The sequence below is a fragment of the Sminthopsis crassicaudata genome, chromosome 5, assembly GCF_048593235.1.
Source record: "Sminthopsis crassicaudata isolate SCR6 chromosome 5, ASM4859323v1, whole genome shotgun sequence".
Classification (NCBI taxonomy): Eukaryota; Metazoa; Chordata; class Mammalia; order Dasyuromorphia; family Dasyuridae; genus Sminthopsis; species Sminthopsis crassicaudata.
Window position 1 is genome coordinate 67,594,697 of NC_133621.1, and position 23,672 is coordinate 67,618,368.

The 23,672-nt window shown below is 33.0% G+C and overlaps 1 protein-coding gene across 1 annotated transcript in view; it reads right to left on the reverse strand.

Annotated features, from left to right (window-relative positions):
- The window catches only part of KIF5B (kinesin family member 5B), a 61,401-nt gene that overhangs the window by 36,835 nt on the left and 894 nt on the right, over nucleotides 1-23,672 (reverse strand). The window contains exons 2-3 of the mRNA XM_074267065.1: nucleotides 8,821-8,908; nucleotides 773-846 (exon numbers count right to left, since the gene is read on the reverse strand). Coding sequence (XP_074123166.1) covers nucleotides 773-846; nucleotides 8,821-8,908 — 162 coding nt within the window. The remainder of the gene's footprint in view (nucleotides 1-772; nucleotides 847-8,820; nucleotides 8,909-23,672) is intronic.

The window sequence follows — 23,672 nt, forward strand, 5'->3', positions numbered from 1 at the left end:
ATTAAGCTTGAATTATTCCAGTTCATTGGAATACTACACATATCTAAAAATGGAAATTCCTTATTTAGAAAAATTTTTCTTCTTTCTCTAGTTTAATTCAAATATTAGAAATGCCTGATCTGATTTTTACTGGTAACTTTTGTTGTCAAACTAATCGCCCAAGCCAAGCGCTCAACATAAATTGTTTTGTAAAGCAGAAGTGGATTGTGCTCAGACCTCAGACTCAGAATGATATGGACAATTCAGGCAATCTACTGATTAAAGAAGTGACTTTGCCTCCCCCCCCAAAAAAAAGGGTTAAGCAAACAAAAAACTACTCCTATATCTTATTTTGAACTTTTAGCATATAAGCATTTTAAAATCTCAAAAAAGTTGCTAAGAACTACAGCAAATTCTTAATATAAAGAAGTGACAAATATGCCACTCGGATAGGATCTAAAGTCTTTAGGGTCCAATAGGACCAATTTTTATTCTCAATTTACTGCCTAAACTATACTGAAAAACAATCAAGTTCTAGAAAAGATTATTTGAATTCTATACTTTGCTGCTATATCTTAAGCAGACCTACAAATTCTCACTATTTTGTGGATATGATGACATCACTAATAAAATAAAACTTTAATAATTCAAAATATATTACCTCCAGAAGAGAAAGTAGTAAAATGTCCAAAATAATAGTTAAATAATTTTACTGTCAATACAAAAAACCATACTAATGATTTTGCTATGCTACTCAAAAAAGGAGAGGAAAACTTATTTTACAATTTCTTACCTCCATTGTATGTGTCTTCCCAGAGGATGTCTGTCCATATGCAAATATTGTACCATTATATCCCTCAAGTACATCTATAAGAAAAATAAACAACAACAAAAAAAAAGATTTATATACTAGGGAGTTTCCCTCCTAAACAAAATTCAGAGAATTGCTTTTAAGTGTTGCAAGAAAATGTCATATATTCCTTATTATCAACACAAGAAACCTCTCAAATAATTAAAATACTTAAGAGAGCCATCTAAATTCTTATAAATCCAGCAAAATAATCTGGTAAAAAAACAAGTTAATTTTTCTTCAGATGAGTTGATGTGTACAAAGTCTTTCTAAAATTCTATATAAGAATTATAAACCTATCAAAGTCTAAACTTAATCCTCACAACATATAAAGGATCTTTAATTTGAGTGTGGAAAAGTTCCTTTGTCAGAGCAGAATAAAATTTATCTAAGACTTAGTAAATAAATCCTAGGGAGTTATCTGATGCACACATAGCTTAAGTGATTTGCACAGGGTCACAAAGACGGTAAATGTCAGAACTGGGATTGGATCCAAGGTCTGTTTTCTTGTCAGAAACTGATAAAATTTGTTTTTATTCACATGAAAGATGGAAGCAGAATGTTTGGCTCATTTAATAAATGTTCAATCTCAGTCTAGCACACTATCCACTGTTTCAATACTTTTACTAAGAAAGAATAAAACCAAACTATTGTAAGACCTAGAAAGAAATAACCAAATATGAAATATGATGGCTAGTGCTCAAAGAGATATTACAAATTGTTAGAACCTACAAACAGAAATAAGTTTATCTTACAAAATTCTCATATTGTTATTATTTTACTATAAGCCTGGGAGATGGGGCAGCTAAGTGGTGCGGTGGATAGAGCACCAGCCTTGAATTCAGGAGGACCTGAGTTCAAATGTGGTCTCAAATACTTTCTAACTGTGTGACCCTGGGCAAGTCACTTAACCCCAGCCTCAAAAAATAAAAAAATTTTAAAAATTTAAAAATAAACCTGGGAAATGGGAATTTCATAAATCTTATTTGTCCTAGCTTTAACTCTAGAATAAAATCATGAATCAGACAACATTCTATGAAATTCCCTGTACCTAAGTTATTCTTTATAATATTCAATTATTGTAAAATTCTCTCAATGTATTTTATGAAACAAACTTATCTCATACATGTAGACAAATTTGTTTTCTTTTTCTCTGATAATCTCGAGTCACTGGCTGACTTAGGTTTTTAAGTTGAAACCATTTAAATGATCAAGATAGTCACCCAGTCACTAAGGCTTAATCACCTAAGTAAGCCTGAAAATCTTGGAGCCATCTTTAGCTGCTTCCTCTTCCTACAGATTCAATCAGATGCCAAGTTCTGTCAGTTCCACCTGGGCAATATCTCCCATCAGTCCCACTGCCGCCCAATTTCCATTATAACCAGCATTGTTCAGGGTCTCTTATCTTCTTGATAATAGTCTCTTAACCAATTCAATTAAATTCAACAGGCATTTATTAAACACCCACAAAGTGATAGGTTCTGAGAGATACAGCTATAAAACTTAGACAATTGCTGCCCTTGAGGAAAGCAACATGTTCACTAGTAAGTATAGGATACACACAGTGATTTGGGGGATAGGGGATCTTTACAACTAGGGGAAATCAGGAAAGGTCTCTTGAAAAGGGGTACTAAAGCTGGACTTGAGGAGGAAGAACATTCTAGGTATGGGAGATAGAATATGCAAATGGAGGTGGGAAATACTCTCCAGTTCAGAGAACACCATCTATCTTGTTGACAAGGGGAACTATGTCCTATAGCCTTAAAAGGCAGTCTGGAGCCACAATGTGAAATGCTTAAGTACCAGACATGATTCTAAAAGCAAAAGGAAGATAATGAAATTTCTTGATCAGGATACATAAAGCCAAGAAACAAAAAAAAGGCTGTCCTTAAAGATGACTCTACTTCTACAACAACCTAATGAGGCTCCCTGTATCTGTTCTGGGAGCATGCTGATCACTATATAACAACTGGATCTTCTTCTTCTTTTTTTTTTTTTTTTTTTTTTTAATTTTATAATTATAAATTTTTTTAACAGTATATATGCATGAGCAATTTTTTTATAACATTATCCCTTGTATTCATTTTTCCAAATTATCCCCTCCCTCCCTCTACTCCCTCCCCTAGATGACAGGCAATCTAAGATACAATATATGTGTGTAAATCCAATTTTCTTGCTGCACGTTAAGTATTAGATTCCGAAGGTATAAGTAACCTGGGTAGATAGACAGTAGTGCTAACAATTTACATTCACTTCCCATTGTTCCTTCTCTGGGTGTAGTTATTTCTATCCATCATTGATCAACTGAAAGTGATTTACGTTGAAGATATCCTTCCATCAGAATACATCTTCATACAGCATTTTTGTTGAAGTGTTCAGCGATCTTCTGGTTCTATTCATTTCACTCAGCATCAGTTCATGTAAGTCTCTCCAAACCTCTCTGTATTCGTCCTGCTGGTCATTTCTTATAGAGCAATAATATTCCATAACCTTCATATACCGTAATTTACCCAACCATTCTCCAATTGATGAACATCCATTCATCTTTCAGTTTCTAGCCACTATGAAAAGAGCTGCCACAAACATTTTGGCACATACAGATCCCTTTCCCCTATTTAGTATTTCTTTGGGAGATAAGCCCAATAGCAGCAATGCTAGATCAAAGGGTATGCACAGTTTGATAACTTTTTGGGCATAGTTCCAAATTGCTCTCCAGAATGGTTGGATTCTTTTACAACTCCACCAACAATATATTAGTGTCCCAGCTTTCCCACATCCCCTCCAACATTCATCATTATTTGTTCCTGTCATCTTAGACAATCTGACAGGTGTGTAGTGGTTTCTCAGAGTTGTCTTAATTTGCATTTCTCTGATCAGTAGTGATTTGGAACACTCTTTCATATGAGTGGAAATAGTTTCAATTTCAGCATCTGAGAATTGTCTGTTCATATCTTTTGACTATTTATCAATTGGAGAATGGTTTGGTTTCTTATAAATTAGGGTCAGTTCTCTATATATTTTGGAAATGAGACCTTTATCAGAACCTTTAACTGTAAAAATATTTTCCCAATTTGTTACTACCCTTCTAATATTACAACTGGATCTTCAAGGGAAAAATGACACAGTTTAATCTGTACTTGTAACAGTTTTTCTATTGCTTTTTTAAATCTAGTAAATCAACAAAACCACAAATGAGGCCACTTTCTGGGCCTTCCATCAACTCATTATCAAGTTCGGTTTCAATCAAACTTCTTTGCTTCTCCAAATTTTCCAGCAAAGCTAAGTCATCAATTTTAGTTCTTTTTGCTGACTTCCATATCTATCCTCGGCTCAAAACTGATCTCCTTTGAATATAACTTTTTTAGAAAAATTACTTTCAGTTCCAAATTCTCTCTCTCTCTCTCTTCCTCTAACTTCTTCTTTACCCATTGAGAAAGCAAGAAATATGATAACCATTATATATATATAAAGCTATGCAAAATATTTCCACATTAACCATGTTGTGGGAAAAAAAAAAAGAATAATAAAGAAAGGAAAATACACTTCTATCTACTCTACCAGTCTCTTATCTGAAAATGAAGAACATTCTACATCTTGAATCCTTCAGAATTTCAGGGGTCATTGTATTAATCAGAGCTAAGTCTTTCTCAGTTGATTGTCTTTACAATACTGCTACTATTGTACAGATTATTATGCTAGTTTTGCTTACTTCAATTTGCATCAGTTCTTATTTCCCCAGATTTTTCTGAAGTCATCATCTTCCTAATTTCTTGCAGCACAGTAATATTTTATCATATTTATATACAATACACAGCATGTGTGTTTATGTTATAAAAAAATAACTTATTCAGCCATTCACCAATTGTTGGTATTCTCTCAGTTTCCAATTCTTTGCCACCACAGTAAGAACTGATATAAACATTTTTGTGCCTTTGGGTTCTTTTCCTTTGATGTCCTTAGGGAATAGATCTAGTAGTGGTATAGTTGGGTGAAAGGTATAGTTTTATAGCTCTTTAGGAATAATTCCAAATTGTACTCCAGAATGATTGGAGTACCCTTAAGTGCATAAGTGTCTCTATTTTTTCATTTCCCCTTATTTTTCTTTTCTATCAACTTAGCCAATCTAATGGGTATGAGGTGGTATCTCATGAATTATTTTAATTCACATTTCTCTAATTATTAGTGATTTATGGAATGTTTTCATATGACTGCTGATAGATTTGGTTTATTCTCTGAAAGTTCCCCCATTCATATGCTTTCACAATTTGTCAAAGGGGCCTACTGAATATATAATAAAATCCAAACTTCTTAGTTTAGCATCTTAGTCATTTTACAACCTGGTACTCCCACAATTCAATAAAAAATATGAAACATTTATCATTTGAGAGATCATATTAGGCCCTGGGGAAGATGCAAATTTTAAATAAGACACATTTCTTGTCCTAAAAGTCACATTTAGTGGGAAAAGGGGGAGTACATATGCCACAAACATAAAGGTAATGCCATAATCTATGTTGGAAAGGGGTAGAACAAAGTGCTATATAAGATTTAAGGTTCAAAGTCACTTATAATCAGGGGAAGAAAGAAAGTTTCATGAAGCCTTATCTTACTCCATTCTATATGAACCACATTCTAGCCAAACTGGAGTAGCTACCATCCCAAATAAGTATTAAGCCCTTCCTAACATTGTTGTTTTTCTTCATATTACTCAACGTATCTGGAAATCCCTTACCATTACACAGGCCTTTTAAAATTCAAGGTCCAATTCTCCTATAAAGCCATTACTGATCCCAGTACTTGGAAATATGTCCTTCTTGCTATCTTGGACTACATTCCTCTCATGTTATTATGTTATAGTTCATCCTAGTTACTGCATGGTTATGATATAATGTTGCATAGTTGTGTGTGTGTGTGTGTGTGTGTGTGTGTATGTGTGTGTGTATGTGTGTGTGTGTATGTATGTGTGTATGTTATAGTCTACCAGAAAGCTTATTAACTCCAGGAAGGCATCTTTTTATTTCCCTTAATGAAAAAATGAACTTAAAAGAAACCAGTGTTGCTATAACGGAATCTGTGTTATGTGTTGATGTTCTGTTGTTTTTCAGCTGTGTCCCACTCTTTGTGACCCTATTTTGGGGTTTTATTGACAGACATACTGGAGCAGTTTGGCATTTCTTCTCCAGATCATTTTACAGATGAGGAAACTGAGGCAAACAGGATTAAGTGACTTGCCCAGGGTCACATAGCCCAGGATCAGAGTTAGGCCAGATCTGAACTCAGGATGATGACTCTTCCTAACTGGCACTTTATCCTCTGCATCACCTAGCTGTACATGTGCAAAATATGGAAGGAGAGGCAAGAAAATCGAGGGCAGTAAAAAGGCATGTAAAAGGAATGTTATTACATCAGTTGAGTACTTTGCAGTTTTTTATGGTGATTTCGCATCTATTATTTTACTGTTCTCTCAAATCAGTGCTGAATTAACAGGCATATAATAGTATTTATATTTTTTACACATAAAAAGGCTGTGCTTAGTTCACAACAATCATTTCCCACCTGGCTGCTCTCCTGGACTTGTTTCCAGAAACTCAGCTTAATGAAAAGACCACCTTAACTCTGAAACTCAAGCCTCCCTAATACCCCCTGCCCTTGGGACCTCTTCCTTCTTTTGACTGGATAGGGTGGATGGGTAAACACCAAGAGAGGCGGGGCAGCAACCTCTTCATTTCCCATCCAGCTACAGAACTTAATCGCTCCCTCTGTCTTCTCCCCTTACCTCTCTTTTTTTGTGTATTTTCTCCCCCCATCAGATCATGAGCTCCCTTAAATTAGAGAAGTTAGATTGTCTTCTGCTGTCTTTGTGTCCTAGGATTGGGTCCACAGTAGCCACTTAGTAAATGTTTATTGACTGACAATTGCTAAGGACAAAAAAGCCATTTAAAAAAATTTGTGATCAAAGCAAGAAGTAATGGGACCAATTCTCAAGGAAGATACATTTTTAGTTATGGAATAATACCAAGCAGCTGAAAATACTTGAAAATTTTATCTGAGAGTTCCTCCCAGTAATAGTTTAAAGACTGAATATGTAACAATGTCTTAATTTTAAAAAGGAGCAAATGGCAACTTTCAAAAAGTATAGCTAAATATTTCTATTTATGATATATATATGAATGACAGAGAATGGAGTATTACTAACCACATAATGTATGAGTCCTTAAGAAACAATGGGATGAGAACCATGAGCCAAAATTGATTTACAAGAAAATTAATGGCATTAAATTAAACTGACTCTTTATAATAAATATAATAAACTAGATATCCCAGAAACTTCAGGTAATCAGGTATAATCAGGAAGAGCTGGGTTCAAAATCTCCCTGAGACAAGTACTAGCTATGTGACCCTAGGCAAGTCATTTATCACCTCGGCCTGGCCTGTTTCTGATATGTAAAATAAGGTTTGACCTAAGGAACACTTTTCCTAATCAAAACCTATGATCCCCTGACTAAGTTCTTCATGAAATGGCTTATGTGATTGTACTGTTGGTCAGATTTGCAATTTATTGTACAATTGTACCCAGATATTGGCTAACGTATTGAGTTTATAAAAAGGAAGATTTCCAGAGGGTTCTGACAAAGCTCTTTTCCTAATATTTTTTCTAAAAATCACTTATATGAAGTCATTCTGCATACTCATGAATCAATTAGAAAGCATTTATTAAGCATCTACTAAGTGTAGAGTATTTTATTAGAAATCTGATGAAAAACTTAGAGAACTAACTAATAAGAACTGATATTTAAAATAAGCTTTAAAAGTTAGTATATATTGGCTTAAGTCAACAAAATGAGTTAAATTCTTGAACTTACGTTAAAAATTCAATTTGCATGAGTGCTTAAGTATAAGATTGGAAGATCCTACTTGATAGAAATTCACCAGAAAAAGATCTGGGGTTTTTAGGTGATTGCAAAGCTCAATGAATCAAGTGTGTATTAGGTAGCCACTAACCTTGCTAAAGCAAAGAACCAGCAGCATTAATTACAAAGTAATTATGAGAAATAATGGTACCAGTAAATCTAAATGTAGGGAAACCTAGAAATAACAGCAGAAGAAGAATGGTGGAATTGAAGCCATTCAATTTGAAATGAGGCATTTATTTTTTAAAACTGTATTTATGGGAATAAAATAAATTTGTTAGGAAAGTCTGAGGTGTCAATTCAATGTAAAATTCAGCTTTCTAATGATTAGTGCAGTCTTAACAAAGTAATTAATTTTAAAAGAAGTAAGCCCAAACCACCCAACATAATTGGGCAAGGGCTGAACAGCCATTCAATTTATTAGGATTGGAAGAAAAGGAAGTCCTACAGAAGTTTAAGCTACATAATGTCTAATGCTCTTTTCAATTCTAAGATTCTGTGAATCTGGAATAAAAAATAAGAGGAAACCTGCTTTTCTTCTCTCTCGCTACCCAAAAAAATCTCTTAAATTGGGTTTATATTAACAAATTTATGACTTGAAATATATGCACTGGGATCAAATTTGTGGCTGAATTCCTTTCTACCTTTCCTGCTTATTGCTAGAAGGGGTCTTTGGAAAGAAAATAATGATGGAGTGGAAGAAGCATGCAGTGACAAAGAATTGTCATTTTCTTTAAACTGCTGGATATCTGCCTAGTAATTTTGTTTCTTCTGCTCTGTTGCTTTAATTCTAATTTATTACCTTAAAAACTCTCTTGTGATGTGAACGTTAAGCCTATAACATGTGTTTATAATCATAACCTGATTTTTGAAGTGATGGACATTGTACAAATTTCTTTCTTACTAAAGATAATCACTATCATCATTTTGTATTAAAAATACAAAAATTTCCCCCCACAATTATTAATTTAGAAGAATCTTCAAAAATATTATCAAGAATGGGAGGTGAGAAGAATCCCAGGATAAAGCTTCAACAAAAAACCCAATATTTTTAGAAATGGATGAAATATATTTATTTACCTTTCACTATCTTCTTTGCACAGTCATTATATACTTGCTCCTGTGTGGTGCTTGACTGGAATACACGATCAAATGCATAAGGCTTGGACTGAAGGGGAAAAAAAAGAAAGAAAATTAAATTAACCAGAAAACCCACCAAAAACATATAAGCAAAATACTTACTGAGGTCATCTACTCCCCCAGTAAAACTTTTGAGCAGCCCAAATCAGATTAAAATGTAACTGGGAAATGTTCAACTAAATAAAAATACAATGCCACATAATAATGTTGATTTATGGAATACTACCTGCAAGAATCTGTTTTTATTTTACTTTTGACACCACTGATCCACATCATGATCACCATGGGTCCTCAAATACATACTGATCATGCTTTCTTTGGCATCTACTACCTAAGCAAAAGCTTAGATGTGTCTAGGACTGCATCTAAATAAGTAATCCCATCCCTTCAATTGAGCTCTTATTTAAAGTTCCTACTACATGAAGGGTGCTATGTTAGAGTAGACTCTAAAAAGTAGGGCCTGTTACACCGTTGAGTCCAGCTGTGCCCCTTTACCTGCCTTCCCAGCCTAGGCTATTCTCCCACACATTCTCAGAGTTCTTTGGTTTTTAAAAACTTGTGGCAACACAACTTTTTTATTTCTAAAATTGAACTCATTTTCCTTCTGTCCCTCCCAGTCACTGAGACCACAAAATTTCAGTAACCTTTGAATTTTTCCTCTTTTTTATCATTCATATCCCATCAGATACTCATCATCTTCAATGTCCCTCTTTCTTCTACTCTATATATATCCACACCCACCTACTTCCCACTCTCATCCCCTCACCCCCCCTCCTTCCAATACCACTCAAGTTAAGAACTTTGATCTCCTACCTGGATTACTACAGTAGCATCCTATCTGGATACCTCACCTTGAGTCTTTTCCCTCTCCACTCCATTCTTTATGAAGCTGCCAAAAGAACATTCTTAATGCACACATCTGGCTATGTCACTCCCTTATTCCAAAATATCCAGTGGTACCCTATTATCTAGAGTACAAAATACTATATTATTTAAATTAGTAAAATTAATTATATAAAATATTTAGCTTAGAATTTAAGGCAAAGTATAAGTTGACAAGAAACCTATTTTTCCTATATTTATTCACACCTTTCCCACACAAAGTAGACTCTATTGGTCCTAGATTCCAAATTTACCTCTAAGTACTCAATAATATAGGTCACCTCTCATGATTAGAATACACTGCCTTCCTTCTCATGCTCACTTGTTGAAATAGTTCTCCTCTTTCAGGGATCTGCTCAGTTATCTCTTCCAAACAATTTAGCCTGAAAGTCATTTCCTAACACTTCCAAGAAACATTTATTGAGAATTTGGAGCATAGTCTAGTATAATAGGGCATGGGGCAGATATATGGATAAGCCAGGTCTGGGCCTCACAGCAGTAAAGAAAATTTCCCCCACTTTTGTACATTTTCTTAAAAGAATTTGGTCTGAATCTCTCCTCTTCCTCCTCTCCCCCCTCTCCCCCTCCATTACATTCTTTTCTGTGTACTTTTTTGTGCATGTTGTATCTTTGTTCACCCTCTTAAGTCCATAAACTATTCCACCAGCAGAGGCTATGTCCTCTGCTCTAGTGCCTCTGACACCACCTCACATATGGTAGCTTCATTAATGTTTGTTGAATTTAAAATGCATTATATGGAAATGCATGAGATTTAGTTTATGTTTTAATATGTGCATTTTTATGCCTGATACTCTTATACTTGTTATGCTTATTTATATTATACTATATATAGTTATTGCTACACACATAGCATGTATCATTTATTCTGCATACTTTCTACAACTATTCAAGAAATGAAAACTAGTTTAACTTAAGCAAATCATTAAGAAACGACACATTTATCTTACTTTTTATCTGTTGAGCATTCCCCAAAACTTCGACTTCATACAATTCAGCCATTGTTTTCTCTAGCTCTGAAACACCAGTGCCATAATGTGGATACAGATTACCACTAGTAAACACCAGATTTCAGCTATACAAGTTCATCTTGAGTAAGTAGCCAAAGTAGGCCAAAATACTTTAGTTTTGTTTTTTTTTTTTTTTTGTTTTTTTGTAAGTGCACTGGACTAAAGCTGTTTTATGCTTTTTCTTTAGCTTTTATTTTCTCCTTTAAGCAAAAGATAAGATGGATAGTTTCTGAATATATTTCTTTAAATAAAGTTTATTTTTATAGCAATATAGAATATTTATCAAAAACAAAAAAAATTTAGCCACCATTTGAATTTTTGTACAAGGACTGAATAAATGTTATTTAAATAAGAGACTATACATACAATATCCTCAGCCCATACATTCAAATCACCTGGCTGTTTCTGTGATAGTTCAATGTAATATAGGGCTGACAGATATTCTACATATCTAATATTCTATATCAGATAGAATTTTTCAATTCTCCCCTCTGATATTTAATTTGTGATCCTGGGCAAAATACAACTTGTCAGTGTCCCAGGAAATTCTGTTAAGATTATAAACTGAAGAAAAGGTATAGATAAGGGTTTCTTCCTAAGGAGTTGCATATCCTACAACTACTACCACTATTACTACTAGTTCATATTTATATGGAGTCTACTATGTGCCAGGTAGTGTAAATTGGTAAAGTCCTTTCTCCATGTCCTTCTCCTTTAAGGAAAATGCTCTCTGGATACCAAATTTAATTGCAAGTTCAGGACTACAGGTTATGTAGAATTTCTAGAATAAAGTTTTCTTTGGTCTTAAGGCATCCTGAAGTCTAGTACAATGAAAAAAAACCCTGATTCTGGATTCAGACACTACCTTCTAATACTGACTACCCACAAATCTTGGGTAAATCATTGACTATCCCTGGGTCTCAGTTTCTTCATCTGAAAAATTAGAGAATAGATGAGATGCTCCTGAGGTCCCTCCCAAGTCTACATCAATGACTCTATATGATAATGTCCTATTTTTGTTATTCTTTTCAAATATTCAAAAGTTTTAAAAGAAGGCTAATAGCATCAAATTTTTAGGACTGAAAGAGGTGGTAGAAGCCACTTCATCCCATTATTTCATTTTACAGAGCTTGAGTTGTATTTTCTTTTTTTAAATTATTTTTATTTAGCTTTTTATACACAAAACATATGCATGGGTAATTTTTCAGCATTAACCCTTGCAAAAACTACCGTTTCAACTTTTCTCCCACAGTTTTTCACCCCCCTACCCTTCTGACTGAGAAGAGTATCCCTATTTCACTGGAAAAAACAAACTACCCCTCCCCCAACTCTGAGGTCATAAGTAGAGAATTCCCTTTTCTCTTCTATTCCTCATCTAAAATCATTCAGATGCCTTCTCCAGTTATCTCCTGGTCACTCTTCCTTCCCTTGCAAACCCAAATTCCTAATAAGCATTTATTAATATCTACTACATGCTTTGCACTATTCTAGGGGCTGCTAATACAAATACAAAATAAAGGAGTTTTACTGTTTATCTAGGGAGACAAAATGCATGTAAACACATACAGAATAAATGCAAAATAAATATAATTTAAATACAGCAAAATTAAGATAGAAAGAGGATACTTGAGAGAGAATCTGGAAAGGTTTCAGGCAGAAAATAGAGCTTGAGTTGTATTTTCTTTTTTTAAATTATTTTTATTATAGCTTTTTATACACAAAACATATGCATGGGTAATTTTTCAGCATTAACCCTTGCAAAAACTACCGTTTCAACTTTTCCCCTCCTTCCCTCCACCCCTTACCCCCGATGGCAGGTAATCCATACATGTTAAATATGTTAAAGAATATGTTAAATACATATATGTATACATATTTATACAGTTATCTTGTTGCACAAGGAAGATCGGATTTAGAAAGATAAAAATAACCTGAGAAGAAAAAACAAAAATGCAAGCAAACAATAACAGAAAGAGTGGAAATGTTATGTTGTGGTCTATATTGAGTTGTATCTTCTAATGAGGCAGCATAAGGAAGAATAAACAGTAGACAAAGATATTCAAAATACAGGCAAGGGAATGCAAAAAAATAGAGTTGGAAATGGACGACCATGTGTGAAGAAGTGATATAAAGTCAGTTTTGATAGATTAGAAAGTGCAGGAAAGGAAATCATGTATGATGATATAAAAAAATATTGACTGCTTATGAATACCTTTAAAAAAATAGAAGAGATTATATTTGATCTGGAAGGCAATAAGGAGCCATTAGACTCATCATCATCATCATGATGAGACATGTCATGTTCAGACCTAATTCTGGAAAATAACTTTGGTGGGTGAAAAGGGAAGAAGCCTAAGGCAGGAAGACCAATTGGGAGGCTATTATCTAGTCCAGGAGAGGGCCAGAATTAGGCTAGTGTTTAAGTGAAAAGAGAAGGGGACAGGTGTGATATATGGAGGTAGAATCAAGACTTGATAACTGACTCTGATGCTGATAACCAAAGTGACTAGAAGAATGATGGAACCTACAACAGAAAAAAAAAAAAAAAAAAAAAAAAAAAGGAAGTCTGTAAGCACAGTAGGTTTTGGGCACAAGATAATGAATTGCATTTTAAATACTTTTATTGGAGATATCTGGGAAATGTCTTAATAGTCACTGGAGAGCTGCATGGTGATAAACAAAAACTCTTTTTATTATAATCAATAAATTGAACATGTTCAAAACTTTGCCCTCAGTTTATTTTCGTTTTGATAATACCTGAGAGACCATTGAGAAAGAGACTAGAAGTCACAATGAAGATAAAGAATAGCTTTAGTAGGAATACAGGACAAGCAAATACAGAAGGACAGGAGTTTGTGGTCAGATAGGAATTTCAAAGTTCTTGAAATTGTGAAACACTTACAGGGTGATAGGTGTGAAACACTTATAGGACATGGATGATGATCCAGCAATGGAGATTGAAGAGTAATCAGTCAGAATCCAGAATCAGAATCAGAATCCAAGAGAATAATGAAAACACAGATAAGTATTTAAGAGTAATCAGAGAGGAGAAGGGAAAGGAAGGGAGAGAAATGTGCACACACGTCAAAGGTTAATAGAATATATAAAAATAACTGTTCCTTATATCCTAAGTTGCAGAGGGTGAGGATACAAAAAAAGGCCAGTAGATTTAGCAGCTTGAAAGATCATAGTACCTTGGAGAGAACAAAGTGGAAGCCAGATGTAAAGAGCCAAAAGGAGCAACCGTAGAGGCTTGGCAGTTTGGCACTATAAGCAGGGATTTCTATGACTATAGCTTGAGGGGACAGAAACAGGGTCAAAGGAATTTTTTAGAAAGAGAAGATCTGATTATGCTTGTAGGTAGCATAGAAGCTAGCAGATAAGGAGAAACTGAATATGAGAGAGAATGATTCATGAAGCAACTTCTTATAAGAGAGTATATCTGCCAAGGGCAATAAATACTTATGTTAGCCTTGGCAGCTCTAATAGAATACAGAATTTATCCTATAGCATATAGAATAATTATTAATGATGAAATATGCACTAATATGACCCATGCTCAACTATTACTATCTTTCAATATTCTATTCTATACACTTTCAATGTTTGTCTCTTCAGAATTTATATAATACCAACTCATCATAAATATGGCAGGAAAGAAAAAAAAAATCAAAAGAAATATGCACATGATCCTCATCTTCTTGCTCCCTCCTTATGAATTTCTATGTTTACTTAGATCATTTCTAAGCTGTAAGACTTCTAAGAAGTTAAAGGAGCTCCAGAACCAACTTGGAGATGAGAATCTATTTCAGGACAAATATAAAATAATCCAAAGGATCTAATAATCTTCAATTTTATTCTTTAGGTACTTGGTGAACATAGGTCTCCTGTCTTCAAAAGTGAATTAAATTGTATTATTTTGGAACACTGTCATCTGAACCTGTATGTATCTCCAGGGCAGCAAGGATTAGTGAAACAGGCAATGCACTTAAATCCAGAAGAGCAAGGATCAGGACAGTCCTGACTGACATCTGTGTGAGTGTAGATGAGTCACCTTTGAGTCTCAGTTTCCTCATAAAAATTAGAATACTTCACACCAAAGAGTTGTGAGAAAAGTGCATTTTAAACTGTTGAAAATCTTAGAGCACTATATAAATGCTTGCTATCATTATGAAACCATAAAATGCTTTATAATTGTTGAACTCTTACCATTATCCCTGGGGATAAGCCCAAATCATAATGGAGATAAAACCAAGTAGTACTTATTTATATTTCACCTACGTGCAATTTTCTGTCAGTTTCCCTAGTCCTCACTCATGTCTTCAACTCCTTTGAAAAGCAGGGAATAAACATTAACTTGATTCTGGAAATCATTAAAAACAGGATAAATGGCTTAGTTATTTTTGAAGGCAAGTGATTAGATACTATTATTATGCTATTATTATAATATCTAAAGATAAAAATTGATACAGAAGGAATTATAAACTACTTAGCAAATTAAGTTCATTTTACATTCAAATGAGAAAGTTCATTTTCATATAATAAGCAAAAGGTTTTTTCGGTTTTCTCCAAAAGAATTTTCAAGTTGATATATTAATTCAGTAGACATTGCCATATCCTTAGCTTAAAGAATCAGAGAAATTGATTAATTTGGAGAAGGGAACAGAGAAGGTAAGTGAATTGGTCAAAGTCACAGAGTTAATAAACCGGGTAATGTGAACCTACATCCTGATTCCAAATTCAAGTATGCTCTTGAGGCAGCTGCCCCTGAGGCTGAGGAATTCAAGCTAAGAGTTATGAGATCATTTAGTGAATGATCATGAAAATCACTAGTTCTATACTTTATGCTCTAAGAAAGAAGTCACCTTAACTCTTCAGAGGAGGGACACATCTTCTTAGCTGTGAAATAAGGCTGGACTCTCTACAATTGCTTTTTGTTCCAAATTTATAAGCCTTTACACTTCAGTTTCCTTACCTGTAAATTGGAAGCATTGAAAGAGATGTTCCCTAAGGTCCTTCCACATGCCATGCTACCTTCCAATATATCTAGAGAATTATTTAGGGTCACAAACCAAGGCAATGATGGTACAAAAATGCCACTAATAATAATAATAATAATAATAATAATAATGAAATCATCAGAAGCTAGGAGACAAGGATATTTGCAGTAAGCCTTTTCAACCCCGCTTGGTCTGTTTAACAAGGAATACAATAATATAATTCTTGTTATCAACTAAAAATATTGGACAATCATTCATTCAACAAGTATTATTGAAAGTGTACTATGATTGGCCTTTGTAGGAGATAACAAGAAAGAATAAAACATAATACCTGCTCTCAATGACCACAAGACTAAATAATAGTGACCCACAACTGAAGTCTATATTTATATGGAGTGAGAGAGCAGAAACAAAAAATAAGATTATAGACTAGAATTAGTCTTATCTGGTAATAAATAAAGATCTGGATAAAATCTGATCCTTGATATTAACCAAAAGGATGATCATGCAAGTCTCTTTACTTCTACAAATCTCAGTATCTTTATAATATTTGTACTATTTACTTCACAGGGTTCTGAGCTTTTTATTTTAAGGTAAATCTTAAAGGGCTATGTAATTAGGAGAGTATTATTAATGCACACCTCTAACTCACATACACCCATGACACAACATTTTAAAATTTATCTCAGCCTTTGTTAAGGGAAAGGGAATTAAAATAGCTCTCACTTTCTTAGTTCTGAAAGAAATAGTTAATTTTAAACCTGTCTGCTTTAAGTGTCTCCAGCTACCTAAAAAAACCACCTTGGCAATTGTTCTTCCCAAATAAAGGAACACAAAATATCCTGAATGTCACCTCTCTGGCTACAAAGAAAATATCAACAATGTATTAACCAATGGGTACCATCTGAATTTGAAAAATTCTGCAAACATTTTTTTCTTCTTAAAAATCAAAACAACAAATACTTATAAAGTGCTTACTAAACGGAATAGACAAATAAGTGTAAGACTTGTATTCCTAAAAACCCTCAAGAAATAGTCAATTATATTGCTTGGATTGTTAATGTATTTATATTTACTGGGTTGTTTGAAGTATTTTGTAAACAGTAAAGTGCTACAAATGCAAGGAATTACAATATTAATATTTTTAAAAGTATTTAATAGTCCAATCTAAGCTATTTAAAAGGTAATTCTTGATAACATACTAAGAAAGGCAGATACAATATGAATAAATGAAAATTAAAGAATTCAAAAATTCCTTCTAGCCTCTTAAGATGAAGAATATATAAAAGCATATAATATATGTAGAGAATGGAAAAGAAGTAAATTTCACTTGAACTCATCTCTATTCTGCCAGATATATATATATATTCTAGAAGGAAATGATAAGTAGTCATTCGGCAAGACAACTGCAATTTGGCTAATAGTTCCAACTTAGCCAAAATCACAATTAATCAACAGAAAAAGCACTTAGCACAGTATATAGCATTTAATAGGTACTTAATAAATGTTCATTCATTGACTGATACAAGGATAAGGTAATTAAGACAGACCAAACTTGATGGCAACATAGTCCCCAAATTTATTTTATTATGGATCATTTTGGAATTGTATGAGGAACAAGGAATATTATTCTGTAAGTAAAAGCTTCCCAAGATATTTTAACACCTTTTAAAATTTCACTTCATCAGGAAGACATTTACTCAGTTTTAATCGAGTCTTCTAAAACTTCCCTTAATAGAGCTTATTTAAAATTTCAATAAAAATTTATTATGGCTAATTCTGTAGAACAAAGGACAATGAACTGTTTTGATGATTTAAAAAAAATCTGCAGGAAAAAAACCCTCTCAAAAAAATCCTAACAGAAACAGCCAATTATATTGTTCTTTATTGTTCAACTCTTCCAAAGTAAAGACTAAAACATTTCTTTTGAAAAAATAGATTCATAGTACTGGTATTCAAAAATCCAAAGAAAATGCTGTACTTTCATTCTTTAATTATATTGCAATTATAAAAAGAACAAAAAGTTAATTTCTTAGTTCCAAAAAAGCTTAAAAACTACATTATTCTTTTTCTTCTTTTTCCTTTTTTTTTTCTTATTTTGTAAGAAAAAAAATAAATATAAATCTTATAGCCATAATGAACCTTGAAGGTTAAAAACAAGCTTTCTATAAGAAACTAAAATAATTTATTTTACATTATAATTATATTTATACTATTCATACAAAGCCTAGTATATACAGGGCACTGTGAAGTAGACCCATTAAAAAAAAAAAAAGAAAAAAAAAAAAAGTAAGGTCTCTGTCTTTAAAGAGATCAGACTCTCCTAGGAATTTTTAAATGCATTCAATAGTTACAGTACAAAGCCTTAAGTGCTATATTAGTGATACAAACTTAACTGTTACAAAAGTACCCAGGGAGGCAAAAGTACTTCTGGCTTTGGTGAAAGCATTACTGGAGAAGGTAACTCATCTGAATCATAAGATCAGAGATCTAAGGCTGAAATTCAAACTGGGCTTTAAAAGATGAGTAGGATTTCAATAAGCAGGACCATGAGTGACAAAGGTTTCAGAAAGTTTGGCATATTTTGGGCAGATAATATAAGTAGTCCTGATTGTTCAGAACATAAAGTAGGGCCAAGCAGAGAACAAAAGAAAACTTAGAAGCACAGAAAAGTGGTGTAGCTTTGGAAATGATGTCTAGTAGTATATAGTTTTTCAAAAAAGTTAATACAATGTGAAATGGAAATTTAGGGTTTTATATTGAATCCTATGTTTATGTTATGCTGTATAATTGGAAATGTTCTTTTTTTGTCTTTTTATTTAGAAATTAAAATTGAAAAAATAGAAGAAAATTAAAAAAAAAAAAAAAAAAAAAAAGGGAGAATAATAAGGAAAGGCTTTGAAAAGGCAAATTAGAGCCAGACTGCCTTAAGTGCCAGTATAAGAAGTTTGGATTTTAACCTAAAGGTAATTTACCATTAAATACTTTATAGAACTATTTCTAAAAAAAATTTTTTACAAGTGTTATTAATAGTTTTTTGTTTTTGTTGTTGTTTCTTTGGCAAGGCAATTGGGGTTAAGTGATTTGGCTAGGATCATACTAGCTAGTAAGTGTTAAGTGTATGAGGCCACATTTGAACTCAGGTACTTCTGATTCCATATGGAGCTATGACTAGCTCCATAGAGTTAGTATGCTCTAGTCACTGCACTACCTAGCTGCCCCAAATGTAGCATTTCTTCAGGAAGATTAACCTGGTCAATCTGTGAGATATAAAATAGATATTTAATTTAATATTTAACTTAAATATTTCAGTTAAGAAACAAGCCAAAGAAATATAGATATAAGGTAAGGGGAGAATGGAGATCTTTAAAACAAAACAAAACAAAACAAATCTAGGGTCCTGATATACTTAGAATCAAATATTCTTAAATAGAGGTTTGAAGACTTTATCACTCAAGGATTCTCCATTTGATTCTAAGTGTTTAATAACCCCAATAAAAAAAAAAAAAAGTTAGTTGTTTTAATAATCTGGTTCAGTAGTAGAAATTACAAAGTCAGGAGTCAGGGTTTTATTTAAACTCATTCTTGGAAGCCTGAACAAGTGCTTAGACCTGTATCAGCTCATACAAAACTTGGTTCCTTCATTTGTGATTTCTTTATTAGCAAGCACATTTCAGATTAAAAAAACAAAACAAACAAACAAAAAAATAGACCCAGAAGTGACAACTAAAAACTTAAGCATATATTCCACAATTCAAACTAGGAAGAAGAGACAACTTTTACTCTGAAACCATGATAGGTCAGAAAGTTCTAGTTGTTCAAAAGTACTCTTTTCTTTCTCTTTTTAATTATTTTAACTTCTAAAGTTTAAACTATTTTGTGACATACTACTACAAGTACTGTACTAATTCTAAACAACATTTCAAAAAGATGGAGAAAACAGGTGTCTTAGGAAAGGGAAAAAAGGCATGGATTGGAGGTCATCTGCAACAGTAGAAAGATTTGAGAATTTGAGTTTCCTGTTTGGGGTATTAATGGCTTTACATAAATGATAGTTAGAAAGTAATTTAAAATGTTTTACAATTACTGATCATGTCTGGGGTATTAGTCAACAAAAACCTATTAAACAATTAGCTATGTTCCATACTATGCTAAAAATAAAGACTGGGTATTCAATGAAATGTCAAAATAGTTCTTATCCAGTGGAGTTCACATCTTAATGAAGACAATAGCAAAAAGATGTATATACACACAAAATAAATAGATATACACAAGATATACAATATAAATAGAAGATAATCTCAGAAGAAGAATGCTACCAGTGGGAGGAGTGAGAGAAGATTGGGAAAAGGATGGAGGTGATAGGAAGTCACCTGCTGAGTTTTTTTTTTTTTGGGGGGGGGGAACAGGGGAATGGGAAAGGGAAAGGGCACAGAAGGAAGATGGACTGGAATGAGGAGAAAAGGTTAATGCTAAAAGTAGTTTATTATAGTTCTCCAGGCTTGAAGAGCCAAAAGCTTTTATAGTTGTGTTAGGAAAGAAAAGGGAACATAGAGGAGAGACATGAAGGTAGAAATAACAAGACCTGGCTAAATATGTAGAGTAAATGGAAATTTAAAATTTGTCTAATTCAGTAGTTTAACCACTTCTCATTTTAAAGATTAAAAAAAAATTTAAATTGTATTCTATTGAAAATTTCTCTGGTAGTCATATTATTCTAGGTACAAATAGATTGAGCATACTTCCATGAATTATCTACACTCAAGAAATAGTGTCAGAAAAGGAGGTAGGTTAGCCTTGAGGTGAAGATTTGTCAAAGTGGAACACAACAGAGTATGAGAAAGAAATATGAAATAATTTTTAAAAGGTAACTGGAGTCATATTTGTGAAGGGCTTTAATACCAGATTTTGTATTTTATCCTAAAGGCAATAAGAGGCCAAAGAAACTTCTTGAACAGCTTTCCAATTGAAATGTGAACAAAAGAAAACTCAAACTTCTGACATATACATACTCTAGAAGTTGGTTCTTAACTAAAAACATGTCTTTAGAACATATATTATGGAACTTTCCCATTTACCTATCTTCAGACATACTCAGTTTCAGATTTCCTGTATACACACACTCAGTCACAAGATGAATTCACATGACTGGGAATCAAGGGGAAAAAAAAAAAAAAAAAAAGGAAATGGGTCATTTACCTGGACCATGTTTATATCCTACATTTCTCAAAAAATGATGATTCTAAACTGAAAGGCAAATTTAGTAATTAACAAAGTCAAGCACATAATCCTGGTGAGTGATCAGCCTTCCCTTGGAATTTTAAATAGAGATCATCTGTTCAGATAACATGGTAATCTACTATATTAGGTTTTCCTCACTTAGATCAATGTTCTGTTAAATTAAAAAAAACAATTATTTATTAACTACCACAACTCTATATCTATTTACTTGATGTTTCAAGAGAAACCAACTTTTTTTTTTTTTTTTTTTTGCTTCCTGTTAAAAAACAAAACCAAAACAAATAAACAAGTATGTCTGGATGGTATTCCTCTATATTTTTCAAGGCAGAAGGCTAGCCAGAAGCACCAAAAACCAAATCAAGCATTTCAAATTGAAGCAACTGTGTTCTCCTCAAGCAAGGGAATGGCCAAAATGACCTAATCAGTTTTATCCACCTCTCATTTTAAGAGCTATAACTGCCTATACTTGGTTCTGGCAGACTCTACTCTGTGAAGTCATTCACCATAAAAGGAATGCTGCTTAGAAAAGTGATGCAAACCAGCATGCTCCACCTAACCATTAAAACAACAGGTAGGAAATATTTTTTCTTATTCATTTTTCTGTTGTTTTAAGGGAACTTACTTTATGTCTACATGCCTAGTTTCTCCTATACAGCAAAAGCACTAAAAGTGATGCAAATGAGCATGCTCCTCTACTTTAATGGTGCCCAAACAGGTAGGAATTATTTTTCTTAATGATGTTTAAGCAACTTTACTTTCTGTGATTAAACAAATTATCTGTATGTGGGATCAATTCTTATTTTTCAAACATAAATGCAAAAATCAAATATATTAACTTTCTAAACTGTAATCATTTATTTTTCTAAACTCAAAGGGCAATGTATTAAAGTTTATGCTAGCTGAAAAAATGTTTTAATAAAATTCATTTTGCAAACTTATCTATCATCCATTATATGTATTACATCTGCTGTAGGAATGATGAATCAGGAAATAGACAAGGCCAATACAGAGACCAACCGATTATAAATAATTACATTGATTTGTGTGCAGATAAGTTATATCTATGAACAGTATAGAAAAGCATTTACGTATGGAGTAAAAGAAAATGAATGCTTCTTATATTAATTTCCACAGCAACATTCAGAATGCTCGATTTCTTTTTTTTTTTTTTAAGTGATCTAATATTTCAATCTTCCTAGAAGAATGTAACTCCTTAAAAGGACAAGAGCTATTTCATTTTTTTTTTTTGTCTTTGTATCCCCTATACCTTTGGCTAATAAATGTTTCTTTAGTTGAGTTTAACAGAGACATGTTTAAGACATGTAACTCAAAAAAAAAAAAATTATGGAAAATTAATACTTACAATTAGAGAAGCTTTTAGTACAAAAACAAAAACATATTCAATTACCTACTTAAAAAAAGAAATAATCTACTTACTAAAATTCACCAAAAATATAAAGCTCTGGTCTTGAGGAAAATAAAAGCCATTTTAAATCAAGAACTGATATAATGCACTGATAAGAAACATGACAGTTCTTAGCCCTTGTAATTAAATCTCAAAGTTTACTTGCATTTCTGCAAACCCCTGTGCTGCATTTTTTTCAACCAAGATTAAATTATTTTTTACTTTTGTCTGAATGTCAGACCTTCCCAATTCTTTCCCACTGACTCCCCATTCAATCACCTGTCCCATTATTTTATAGCAAGGATATTTTGAAGTAAAAGTAAAATGCATCTATGCTTATTAGGGACAATTATTCAATAGTTTCTTCCAAGTTTTTCTTCACATACTGTGTCCAATATTCTATTGTAAACAAAATATCCAATCTAACTTTATTATAGCCACCAAATTTTAGGATAAATATTAATAATATTGGAAAACGACATGTGAAGGATAAGTTTAGAAGGAAAAAGAATAAAACTGAGCATCTAATATAGCCTATTAATGTCCTTTACGGAAAGATGATTTTTCCTGCATTAAGTTTAAACACTTAATCATTCTTTGAACTTGCAGCAAAAGCTTTTGATCAACTAAGAATCGGACTGACATCAAGTCCTTCAACATACCATCTGTTGGCAGTTAGTCAACTTGTTTGCTAAAGACTCAGACCAACTGAAAAGCTACCATTTTAAGAGCTGTCATTCATTTTCTGAAGTTGAATTTGGGAAAAACAAATGGGGAGAAAAGAAGAAAACTATAACACTTTACTATGTATTTCAAGGTTTTAAAACCTCTCCAATATTCTAAACGTTATAAATTACTCTGACTTTCCTTCCAAGTTAAACTGCCCTAAATATATTAGTGAATATGGAATGGCAATAGCTACAATTCTGTCAGTGACTGAAATTACAATAAGTTAAAGTATGATATACTTAACTAGCATTGCAGACTATCCTGATTTCAACAGGAAAGCAAGAATTAAGTCTTTACCAGTTCAATGTAGGCATTTCCTTACTTATTAGCACATTAGGATCATCACATATATGGGAAAGCATACTGAAAGTTCCTCAATACTGAACGCAGTACACTATTCTAGCCCAACTGCGATGTCAAAGGGAAAGCTTAGTCACTACTAGCATCCTTATGCAGATAGAAACTGTAACATCGCTCCCTGCTCACTTCCCTCACCAAGTAACTTTG